Source organism: Carassius auratus, chromosome 4, assembly GCF_003368295.1.
Source record: "Carassius auratus strain Wakin chromosome 4, ASM336829v1, whole genome shotgun sequence".
NCBI classification, from domain to species: Eukaryota; Metazoa; Chordata; class Actinopteri; order Cypriniformes; family Cyprinidae; genus Carassius; species Carassius auratus.
In genome coordinates, this window is record NC_039246.1 from 14,189,939 (window position 1) to 14,203,483 (window position 13,545).

At 35.4% G+C, this 13,545-nt stretch overlaps 1 protein-coding gene across 1 annotated transcript; it reads left to right on the forward strand.

Annotated features, from left to right (window-relative positions):
- Positions 1-817: 817 nt before the first annotated feature.
- On the forward strand, positions 818-7,340 carry LOC113059761 (coiled-coil domain-containing protein 107-like). The gene is made up of 6 exons (XM_026228337.1): positions 818-1,025; positions 2,247-2,437; positions 3,039-3,111; positions 4,597-4,687; positions 4,923-5,032; positions 6,979-7,340. The coding sequence occupies exons 1-6, from the start codon at positions 890-892 to the stop codon at positions 7,278-7,280; spliced, it is 903 nt and encodes a 300-aa protein (XP_026084122.1). The 5' UTR covers positions 818-889; the 3' UTR covers positions 7,281-7,340.
- Positions 7,341-13,545: the final 6,205 nt, after the last annotated feature.

Genomic DNA, 13,545 nt, shown 5'->3' on the forward strand with positions numbered 1-13,545 from the left:
CTCATATTCTACTGTCAGGACATAATGACAGGTTTCACAAATACATTTTTACAAAAGTTACCTACTTCAGCTTTAAGTCACTGGGGTATATTTGTAGCAATAGCCAAAAATACATTGTATGGGTCAAAAAATTTTTTTTTCTTTTATGCTAAAAAATCATTAGGATAAGAATGATTAAAGTAATGAATGAGAGTAGTTAGAGTGAAGATCATGTTCCATGAAGATATTTTGTAAATTTCCATTAGTAATATGCATTGCTAAGAACCTCAGTTGGACAACCTTAAAGGCGAATTTCGCAATATTTTGAGCATTTCGAAAAATTGACTCCTGTGACTGTTTGTTTTGTGGTTCATAGTCACAAAAACCTTTAAAGGGTCAGTATCCAAAAATGAAAATTATGTTGTTAAAAACAACAGACCCGGAAGAGAATACAATGCTGAATAAAGTCATAATTTTTTGTTATTTTTGGACCAAAATGTATTTCCAACGCTACAACAAATTCTAACTGACCCTCTGATGTCACATGGACTACTTTGAAGATGTTTTTATTACCTTTCTGGACATGGACAGTATACCGTACATACATTTTCAATTGAGGGACAGAAAGCTCTAGGACTAAATCTAAAATATCTTAAACTGTGTTCCAAAGATGAAGGGAGGTCTAACGGGTTTGAAATGACATGAGGGTGAGTCATTAATGACATAACGTTCATTTTTGGGTGAACTAACCCTTTAAGTGACCGCCGAGCAATAATTCCACGCCAGTCCTGTAGAGGTCAGTGATGGCGCTCTTGCGCGATTTCTATCGCACAAAAAAAACCCGAAGAAGGCATTTAGTCAACAACGGTGGAGGAATCGTCCTCGTAAATGTATTAATTGTGGCTCGGAGATGGCGCTGTCCTCCTCGCAGCAGCTCGTCATGGCGTTCACGGCGGTGCTGCTGGTGTTTGTGCTGTTCCCGCGGATGTTCGGCGGCGGAGGAAGCAGAGACGGCAAGCCGTTCGATCCGCGGATCAGCAGTCAAGGTGCGGACCCGAGCGGACCAGCCTCGGCTGTGTGTTTACAGGTATATGTGACCCTGGACCACAAAACCAGTAATTAATGTCAGGTTGTTGTTGTTGTTTTTTTAATCGAGATTTATAAATCATTCGGAAGGTGAATAAATAATCTTTCCATTTATATGTTGTTTGTTAGGATCGGACATTATTTGGCTGAGAAGATACAGCTTTTTGAAAATCTGGAATCTGAGAGAGCAAAAAACAACAACAATATATATATACACACTTTTTGAGAAAATCGATTTAGTACTAATTAAGTCCTCATCTAAGCATATTAAATATTTACTATAAGAAACAAAATACCATATACCAATTTTTACAAAATACCATAATGGATCATGATCTTTATTTTATAACAAAATTATTTTTGGTAAATAAAAATATGGAAATAAATAAAACGATAATTTTGAACCATTGTTGGCTGTTGCTACAAATATACCTGACTGCTTATGATTGCTTTTGTACTCCAGGGTCATATATTGCTGCATATAATTTAGTGCTTTTTATATATGTGACCCTTGAAACCAGTCACCAAATCATTAGGATATAAGTAAAGATCATGTTCCATGAAGATATTTTGTAAATTTTTATTTTCTACCGTAAATATATCAAAACTTAATTTTTAATTAGTAATATACATAGCTAACTTTAAAGGTGATTTTCTCAGTTATTTGATATTTTTACACCCTCAGATTCCAGATTTTCAAATAGTAGCATCTCTCTTGTATCCATTTCGTCATTTTATTTATTCAGCTTCCAGATGACGTATAAATCTCAATTTCAAAACATTGACATTTATTACTGGTTCCTTGGTCCAGGGTCACATATGTCTTTGTTTTATTCATAAAGATGTGCATTATTAACAGCCTCTCTGGAGCACAATGATACCGTGGGTCTTAAAATGTCTCAAAAAGATCTTAAAAAGCTCTCATTTGGCTTTTCCACAGATTAAGACCTTAATTTTTTTATTTATTATTTTCCTCAGTATTTATGTCATGTTCAGATATCTAAATATACTTAAATCAAGAAACATTTATTTGAGATGTAAAATGATTTGAAGTCGTTTAGGAGAACAGCTGTAGAGAACATTTTGACAATCTAGAAAAGGTCTTAGAGAAGGTCTTAATTAGTCTTAAACGAAACCCTGGATGTGTATGTGAAGGCCAGTTCTTGTGTGTGGTTCTGCAGGTCCTGGTTCTCAGCAGCAGATCCACAGGAGCGCACCGAGCCTGGAGAACATGCAGCAGATGAAGAAACTCATGGATCAGGAGCTGAAGAGCGACAAATACAAACCCAGCAGCAATAAGGGCTATGTCTTCACCCTCATGCCCATCTACGCCATCAGTGTTGGGCTCTTCGCTGCGTATAAGTTTCTAAAGGTCCTGACTTTTCTTGTTCTGCATAAGTTTGTTATACAAAACATTTATGTAGGAGTTAAAAAGAATGGCAAGGAACAGATATAATTAACCATTATGTATGTGTGTGTATGTGTATATATATATATATATATATATATATATATATATATAGAGAGAGAGAGAGAGAGAGTTTACAAACTAGTGTTTTTTTTTAAAGCATTGCACAAATAATTGAAAAAATAAATGGTAAAGTAATACTTTGAAGTAAATGTGAAATTTTGCAGTGTTTTCTTGTAAAACATACTCTAGTCTTTTTATTTTACAGTTTACTGTCATGATTTTTTAATAGTGATGATTTGAATGGGAAGTGTATTCGATTGTGATTTAAAGGCACAATTCATTAAAAAAATTATAATGAGCCTAATAATATACAGTGTGAAAAATGGATCATTAAAAGTATGTTTTTAAATAAAATACTATTTCTGTCTTTCTACCTAAAAGTTTCTTTATAATTATTTGTGTAATGTAAACCAAAGCCCATTTCCTGGGGATAAAAACACCTTTCGTTCTTCTTTTTTGTTTGCTGTTTAAGTTGCTTAAGTCTTCGTTTTTGTGTTTTCAGATAAAGTCTGCAAGCGATTCTGAAGCTCAAAAAGCCAAAACAGCTCGAGGAGTGAAGAAATCCGAGGAGACAGGTGTGTGGAAAGTGAAGTAGCCAAAATTAACTTGATCTTTTTACATATTAGAGGTCAGTGTACTATAAAAGCATCCTGTAAGTTTCAGAACTCAAAACTTTGTCATTCGAGTAAAATCAGCTTTTATTGAAGCCAATTTGCCAAAACAGCAGCTTGTGGAATGTTCTACTCTATGATGTAATAGTGTGGATAAACACCGCCTCTAAAAAATATCAATGCCTGGTTCTATGTCGCTGACTGTTTAGCCACGCCCACTGATTCTAGATAACCGCCTGTTTAGCGCCGCCCACTGATTCTACATCGCTGCCTGTTTAGCCCCGCCCACTCATTCTACGTCGCTGTCTGTTTAGCCCCACCCAACGCCCACTGATTCTACATCGCTGTCTGTTTAGCCCCACCTACTGATTCTACGTCGTTGTCTGTTTAGCCCCGCCCACTCATTCTACATCGCTGTCTGTTTAGCCCCACCCACTGATTCTACATTGTCTCTTTAGCCCCGCCCACTGATTCTACATTGCTGCCTGCTTAGGCCCACTCACTGATTCTACATCGCTGTCTGTTTAGCCCCACCCACTGATTCTACATTGTCTCTTTAGCCCCGCCCACTGATTCTACATTGCTGCCTGCTTAGCCCCACCCCCTCATTCTACATCGCTGTCTGTTTAGCCCCACCCACTGATTCTACATCGTTGTCTCTTTAGCCCCGCCCACTGATTCTACATCGCTGTCTGTTTAGCCCCACTCACTGATTCTACATCGCTGTCTGTTTAGCCCCACCCACTGATTCTACATCGCTGACTGCTTAGCCCCGCCCACTGATTCTACATCGCTGTCTGTTTAGCCCCACCCACTGATTCTACATCGCTGACTGCTTAGCCCCGCCCACTGATTCTACATCACTGTCTGTTTAACCCCACCCATTGATTCTATATAGTCACCTGTTTAGCCCCGCCCACTGATTCTACATCACTGCCTGTTTAGCCCCGCCCACAGCCTAGTGTTTACAACAGAGGTTGCAGGTCTATGTAGAAACAAAACAATGAAGACAAGAAGACACTGTTCACGGTCAAGTTGAGGAAAAGTGTTTGTGTTGTCTTCCTTCTGATTCGAACATTAAGAATGTACTTTTTTTTTTTTTATGAATTGTTTTTAATGAATATCCAGAACGTGTCAGTAAGAATTCGGTCCTTGTAATTTTCAGATAGATTAAAACTAAAAAACAACGCTGTACTGACTATATTAAATGTAGCAACACACAGGTGAGTAACTGTTTTCATTCTGACTGGAGATTTGTATTTATTTATTTTCTAATAGATTCAATTTTCGATTTGCTGTATGCCTTAAGAACACATCAAGTGTCTGAGGTTCTTCAAGGCGTACAGTGTGCATGAATGAGGATGCTTAAAAGTGCTTTCTTAGAAATACCACCATTCATTTTATATTCTCAGGAAGTGATTTTTCTGAGACATTTGTGGTTTTCGACAGAGAATCAGCTGAATGAGCTGGAGCAGAGATTGGCTCAGACCGAGAAGATGCTCAACTCCATCCTGACCCAGCTGGACCCGCTTACCAACTGGTGAGAGCAGACGAAAATGAGAAGTTGAACACCTGCAAACCTTTTTCTTTTAAATAAATGTGGTTTATTCAGTCATGCAACAATGCACTTGGTTAAAGCAAATTCATAGCCTGAATGATTTGGTTATGCAAAAGCAAAAATGAGGTTTTCGACATTACAATGCACGCTGGTGGCGAGCGACTCAATGTTGGCTTTCAGCCGTGTGGCTTTGTTTATTCTGGGTGTTGTTCTGCAGTGTGAAGTCTGTTGCCATGGAGCAGAAGAGCGAGATCATGTCGCAGCTGCAGTGCATTCGGCAGCTAATGAAGAAGAGAGGCATGGAGTGTCCAAACATCAGGATAGAAGGTAAACACATCTGATCCCGTATGCAATTAACACAGTACCGCGCAAGCGTCTTAGTCTCGCTGCTGGTCGATAACAAAAACACCAACGCTCAGACTCATGGAAACAAGTGCCACATACAGTTAACTGTATAAATGAAAGGATTTTGAAAAATGTCTATGTATCTATATACACACACACACACACATACAAGTAAAAGCAGAACACTTTCAGTGCCTCTTAAATGCCTTAGCGCAATTGAAATATTTTGTCATGGTCCTCCGAAATGTGGTTTCCTCCAGCGACAATCTAGCCCTTAACACATATGAACGCATACTTATTTAAATATACTTAATTTAATTATACTAACTTTATACACACACTACTGTGCAACAGTCTTAGGCACGTTAGTATTTTCACCCCAAAAACTGGTGTTCGGCCAGTTCTTGATATCTTTTGCTGTAGTGTTTCAGTAGGAAATATCAGTTGTGCATTAAAAAATCTCACTAGATTTTTATTAAAATTAATGGAAAAATGTAAACTGATATTTCCTACTACAACAAAAATGGCTTAAAACTCCTTTTTTTGGGTGAAAATACTAGTGTGCCTAAGACTTTTGCACAGGACTGTACTTTACAAATGATATTGTTGCTACTTTATAAAGAATGAGAACAGAACTGATTAAAGACAGTGACAGACAGCACTCATCAGAGGGATTGATCGAGATACACTAGAAACGTTATGTGTAGTTGTGTATTAATGACCCAGATCATGAAATACATTTATTAGCCTTTGAGTAAAGGGAAGCTTGGGAAATGAGAGCATCCAAGGAGTGAATGCTATTTATTTTAAATAATTTTTGAAGCAGCGGTTCAGGCACCTTTTAGGCACTGGTACCATTTTAAAAGTATCGAAATGGCACCGGTATCGGATAAAACCCAATCGATACCCAACCCTAAAAGATATAGTTCTAAAAATCATTCTCAATAGTAAAGAATAGCAGAGCCAACACCACAACTAAAACTATGTTGTTGGAATCACTTCCAGAAATATGTTTTTCCAGCTGATGAATGATACAAACTGACAGCCAATCATAATCAATCCTGCTGTCACGAGGTCGAGAATTTAAAGTGGCAGACGAGCATGCACTTTCTTATCTTTATAGTTATTGTTCTTGGTGTGAACAGCGTTTTAGAAGTGCAACAAGTTCTAAGATAATATATCTATCTCCTGTTTATTTATTTTTTAATATTGATTGATTTTTATATATATTATTATTATTTATTTTTTCAAATAAGCAATCAGGCAATTATAAGTTTGACAAATCCTTAAACAATTTGCCAATTATTTATAAATGTTTATGTATTTTTAATATTATTTAAATAATTTAAAAAATCAGTCATTAAACAAAAAATAAAATTTGCAGTTGCAATTTTAATTATTTTTATGTATACCTATCCATTTAAATTATATAATTATTTTGGGCATTACAGTACTGAGAATGACATTTAATATTTAAAATGCATTTAATTAAATTTTTTGTATGAATGTTAAACCTAATTGGAGGCTGTAAACTTAAATGTTTTACATGCGAGTTTGCATTCATCAGTCAGTGAGTAAGTACTAGTTACGCTGCAGTAATACAAGTTTTAGTTTCTCACTTCTAATGCAGATGACCGCAGTAAAGAAACTAACATATCTTTGAAAATATATTGCAAGCAAGTTAGCTTGATAAAGTAGCACTTAATCAGCCAACATCATGTAGATCACGCTGCCATTCACAGCGGTGGAGTGGAACAGCGATGTGTTAGATGCCTAAGTGACACTTGCCCTGGTATTTTGTATTTTCATACACATTGCTGTGACATGCACTGTGTATGAAGTGTTATGTTTAATGCTGTTATACTTCTAAGCATGTATTTTAGCACTGTGTTGATGGGTATCACAAATCATGTGGTTATATCTTTTAGAGCCGACATGTGAGCGCAACATAGACAAACTCATTGAGACTTTGGCCGCAGCCGAGACGCTTCCAGAAACTCACACTGAAGCACAGTCACATGATCACAGAGAGCTCAGGCCTGAGTCTGAGGAAGAGGAAGAGGAGAACAGAGCCGCGGCAGGAGAAGATGACGACGTGGGAAGCGAGAGTGACTCGAGTATGCCGTCCCTCGAGGACTCGGCTGACATCAGTGTAGATGATGTTACAGTCACTCCCAATCATCCAGAAGATCTGACAGCTGGATTACGAAGACGCAACAGGCCAGAGTAACTGTGACGAGAATATTTAGAGATATTTATTTTATTGCTTGTAATAAAGCAGTCAACACTACTTACTGGTTTCAATGCCTACGTCTACATATTTTACTGCATTTGAAGTTAATTGAAATCAAAATACACTTTTTTTTTAATCCACAGTTTTATTCTTATTATTATAGTAATGTTTATAAAAGAAGTCTCTTGTGTTCACCATGGCTGCTTGTATTTGATCAAAAATGCTGTCAAAATTGTGAAATGTTATTGCAATTTAAAAAAGCCGTTTCCCATGTAAATATATTGTAAAATGTGAATTATTCCTTGCGAGGCAAAGCTGAATTTTCTTCTTTTTATTTTATAATTCTTTTTTTTATTTTTTATTATTTGTGCTAAACATTTGCATTGTAGCTTATTATGGTTACCACAAAATATTAAGCAGCAGAAAAATATTAAGCAGAAGCTTTGCATCAAAGGAATAAATTAAATTTTTAATTATATTCATATAGATGACTGTTATTTTACATTGTAGTAATATTTAACAATATTACTGATTTTACTGGATTTTTTAAATCAAATAATTAATCACTGAGGTTATTCCAAAGCAGAAAATGTAATTTTATTTTATTTTTATTTTTTTATCACAGTGTAATAACTTGCTGACCTCATCAAGGGCATGTGGGTGGGAAAATAATATCAAGGCAGCTATCTGCCTTTTGTGGATTGTGTGTCATTTGCATGTTTGCAGTGTCCTGTGGAGGAGGTTTATCACAGCTGCATGATTCTGGTATGACAATCATATGCTATGAAGCTTTTCAGATGTGAGGACCTCAAACTAGAGGTTTTTAGAGAGGCATTAAAGCTTTGAGCTTTAGTTTTTAAACAATTTTTGAGCTTGAATAAAATACCAAACACTAAATGTGATCATACGTGAGATGATGTTCATGCACGCTTGTTGCATTCTGTGCCACTTTTCTCAAATGTAATGCTTTTATAAATCTGCTTTTCACAGCCTGATCGGTTTCATGTTACAGGTTTTGGTTTCATCATTTTGCCAATCATATTTTGAGAATATAAAGAAAAAAATATGAATGTTCTAAAGTAATGTTGATTCCTAAATCAAAATGTTCGGTAATATTTTTGGTGACCGTTTCAAACCAACAATTGCTGCTGTGTTTTAGGCATCATTTTAAAAACATGCAACCAGTCCTAATTGAAACATATTTTGTTGCATGTCCTTTGAATGATGTGATGTAGCATTTTGAAATCAATGGATGTGATTGGCATGTGATCAGACACTGTCCATCCTATGCTCATTGTTTTTGTCTTGCATTTGGTGTGGTTTAGATGAATATATTTATTATAAACAACTTTTGAAAGCCTTAAATAAAATAAAAAAAAACAAGCGCTGGTGTTTATTATTGCACTTTGCATTACATTTCTAGGGTTATTAGTCTTTAACTGCCAATCAGATCAATGCATGAAGGCAAGATGCTCACTTGTTATTAAATCCAAAAGAAATGGACTCTGTATATGAAATAAAAGTGTGTTTCTGGGATCTTCGCCCTCAGAAGTCTCTAGAGTTTAGCAGATGGTGTGAGAAAACAACAAGGTGTTGCATGGATGGACTGCAGCAGCTGAGATCTTCACAATACTGTCAGGTAAAAAAAAAAAAAAGCAAGTTTGGAACGGTTCTGAATGTTGTTTCTAACCTACATCCATTTATAGCCAAAGTCTTCACAGTATTCAGCCATTCACTGATCTTCTGATATTGCACACAGAATCGGCTAGATTGGCTAGTTTCTATGAAATATCTTGCAGTCAGGCTAAAGTCATGTTTACAAGCTGACAAAAATTAAAAATGTTTTAAATCACTTAGGAGACCAGTTTCAGACCGGATTTGATTTCTTCAACAGATAATATATATTTTTTATTTTATTGTTATTATAATTATTATTATTTGTTTTTGCAATCTAACAAACAGTCTATTATTGGTTGTTTGAACTGTGACCGACTGCTTTATAAGACTGTATGGTCACACTATCCACTTTGGTTATTTTCTATTAAATGTGTGAGACTTCCGGTTAATTAACTAGAATAATAACAACGTGGAGTAAACGGTAAAACTATTTGAGGTACAAACTTATACAGTCTATGGTTACAAACCAGTGTGTTTAAGATTATGACAGTAAATTTCAAATATAAGAAGTAATGTTATCAGTTATAAACAGCACAACGGACTGTTACACCGGAAGTGTCACAAATTCAAATTAACTTGAATACAAACGGCTGCTGTGCTTGTCCGTTAAAAACAAGACGAGTTCCTGTCCGAGAAAGAAAAGAATTGGGAGGTTCTTGGTCAGAATAAGTTGTAAGTCTGGAACACTTTGCATTTTGACTGATAAAAATTCCAGTCAACTAACTAATCAAGATACAAACAAATAAATAAATAAAAGTGAGCTGACGGTTTCGGTTAGCAAACTAGCTCAACTGTTCAAAAGTTTCAACGGTACGTTATATTGTAAACTATTTCCTAACACTGTAGAGAAAAACAGTTTCCTTTAATGACAAACTAGTCACCAGGAATCCTCAAAGAGTGTAGTTACTCCTGTGAGCGACAGAGGACGCTACAGTGTCAAGAATCAAACCAAATCTCAGTTCTTGAGCACTGTGTAAGTTACTGTACAAGTTGTTTTATTGTTGTTTGTTGAGTCTGGCTGGCAGCATGGACATAAGATGTGGATTTCATGTGAGTTAATCACAGATTGAGAGAAATGCTGTGAGATTTCACCTTCCAGATTGAGTCCATTGGGGTCGGACGTCCCAGAATAATCTGTTCCCATCAATTAGAGGCATGTTCAGCTTTAATCAAGTGCGTTTACAGTCCTAAAGGGATGTGCTAACCACATTTGCCCTCGTACCAGTGCCTGTCTCTTTCTGGGAATAGACTTTTAATTAATATGAGTGCGGACGGGGTTTAATGAGACGTGAGATAGTTTTTCATTATAAAATGTCTTCTGATTATGTGATTGCTGCTAGAATTATTTTACTTTTTGATGGATCTCTACTGGTTTGCTTTAGGACATCACACTCATGATATTGGGATGTCAAAACAGACTGAAGATGATAACTAAAAGTAAAACTGAAACTAAAAAAAAAATGTTACTTGAAAACAAAACAAAGTAGACATTAACAGGAAAAATATGCAAAAAAAAAAAATTAAAGATGTATAAATTAAAAAGTGTAGATTTATTTATAAAATACTACTAAATATGAAATAATTACTCAAATGAAAAACAAAACAGAAAACAAAAATAAAAACTGATTTTAATCAAAACTATAATATTAGTTTAATTATACTGAAATAAGAATTCAATTAGCATAAGTTTTCTCCTATTCTTTTTAATGGAAAGCATGCATTATGATTTTGCTAATAATTATTCTTATTTATTTTGAGGGTTATATTAAACACCAATTGTTTTTATTCAAATATTAGAAACCATTCAAAACATTTCAATCACATGCACGCAAGTTTGAAACGTTTCTAAAATTGTGTTTTAATAACGTGCCTCAAAAGTTAAAAATGTCATACCATTCCGATCAAGTAAAAACTGTAATATTTCGAAGTGAAACATTTTTCAGTAGAGGGTTGAAATGAGCCTTCATCGTTGTTTTTCCCTCCTGTCCAGAGCTCATCGGAACAGACCTGCGCTCCATCAGTTGAGATCCAGTGCTCAGAGTCTAAGATAACCACAGACAGTTGAGGGGGGATGAATTACATGACTAACCTACGTACAGCTGAATCAAGGTCAGTTTTGGATATGTGAGCCCTGTGCTCCCTGAACACCTAAACCGTGTGGTGCATCAGTGAGCAACATATGCTTTATTTGTGGACGTCAGGAGAAAGAGTCTGAAAAGAAATGCAATGCACTTTGGTGTCATTTTCCAGATTTATATTTTTAGACTCTACAGTGAAACTCCGATATGTGGATGAGTTTGTTTCTTCATCAGATTTGGAGAAATGTAGCATTGCATCACTTGTTCACCAATGGATCTCTGTAGTGAATGGGTGCCGTCAGAATGAGAGTCTGTTTTGGGTTTTAAACGGTGCTTTATCTGTGCAGACTTCTCTCCTGATTCAGACCAGAGAACTTCTTTACTGAAGGAAGCATTATTATGGATAGAGGACTCCATATTTTAGCTGATTTGAAGTTAAAAATATCTTGATGATTGATTTGTTCCTTACAAACCCACAGCTCTTGGCTTTATAAGACTGATGTACTGGAGTGGTGTGGATGATTGTGATGTTTTAATCAGCTGTTTGGACTCTCATTCTGACGGCACCCATTCACAGCAGAGGATCCATTTGTGAGCAAGTGATACAACGCTAATGTAATGTATCAAGTTTTCGGTTTATTACAGGTTCACTTCCCAGTTCCAAGAGCTATGCACTTAATGCATGACTATAGGAAAGTGTCTGGTTTAGTTCTATTCTCAAAGGAAACCTTAATGTTCATGTGTTGCCAAAGCAGCTCACAACATGTTAATTTTAGCTCCAGAGGAAAACACATCAAGCTATGAGGTCTATGATTTCATGTATTCTGAAGTTGCACAGAAATGAGGGATAAAATGAAGTTAAGACTCATCTGAGTGGCTGTAGCAGCTTCTCCGTGGCTTTATGAATTATGAATGTCGGTCCCAGTCTTGCTACTATTTTTAATTTCGCTTTTGCAAACAGGATTAAGACGCTGGTGTGTGGGAATGCATGTGCGCCGCATGTGTCTTTAGACATGCAAATGTGTTTCTTCATCTTCAGAGCTTCAACACTGAATGCGACAGTGCTGCTGGGTTTTTCCTGGGGTTTATAACACAGGTGAATCTTTGACACGGTGTGAATGTGTTCACAGAAAGCAAAAGATGGAAAAACAGCTCTGCGTCCGAGGCCGAGAGATTTAGAAGTAACATGTATTCATTGTGATAATTTAGTCAATAGTTTGTAATTTAGCTAAGAACATTAATTGACACACAAGTGCAAATTTAAAATGAATCATATGCTCATAAATCATTGAATCATTTGCTCATTAACCATTAAGAAAACACCACCCTCCTTTAAATTGGATGTTTCTGCTTTGCAGTATTACTCACTTTGATTACACAGAGTTTCCTCTTAGTATATACATTGCAGAAACATGATTCTTTTGATCCACCTTTTTTAGCAACCAAAAGTAAGCTTGAGATGCCTTCATTATCATCACATCGTAAATAAGGTTGACACTGCACTGCTTGTTGAATAAATAGGTTTGGTTGACATAGATTATCCTCTCTTTGTCAGGTCAGGTGTGTATTTTAGTTGAATATTTATGAACATATTCCATCATTGATTCAGTGAATGCTTTGATTCAGCAAGTTGATTTACTAAAGATTCATCAGACTGATTCAAACTGTAGCTCGAGCGAACTCAGTTTGTGAATCTCTCTTCAAATTACTCTTTAAAAGTAGTTGCTCAAAATAGTCATTTGTTCATGAATGTAATGGTTGCATGTATTTGATTCACTAAAAGAATCGGTTCATTTGAATCATTTATTTGAATCAACAGCTCCGTGGCGTTTTTGATTGCCACAATTTCCTTTTCATTTTTCTGTAACGCAATCAATTTGACCTTCAGATTTAGGTCAAATGAGTTATTTTGCAGTGGGGTTGTAGATTCATCTGCAAAGATAACCTAAAGACCATTTACATTTGACAAGTTATTAATTAATTAAGACTTGGTAGAGGTTTCTAGACACATGTCAGTATAACAGCACATCTATCATTCTTTAAACAGACATTACCATTCGTTTTTGAAAGTCTCTGATTAGTTTGTGAAGGATTTATTGTAATTTGGCATGATTAGTTTGGACAATTATGTGCACTTTTTCCTATATTTACAAAATTTACAAATCATTACTAGATAGATAAGAATGAACGATTATTAATTTATACATTAAATGTCTGTTTTCCATGATTTAGGCTTATGTTGCCAGTTTTCTAGCAAACAGTAACTTCATAATACCAATATATATATATATATATATATATATATATATATATATATATATATATATATATATATATATATATATATATATATATAAAATATTGAGTCCTGTAGTTGACACTGTTCCAATCCCCAAAAAGTATTTTAAGGAATGGTTCAACTTTATTAATAATAAACATACATTTTATAAAATAGATTTCATTCAAATAAATATGTCTGTAGACAAAAAATGGGAAAAATAACTATA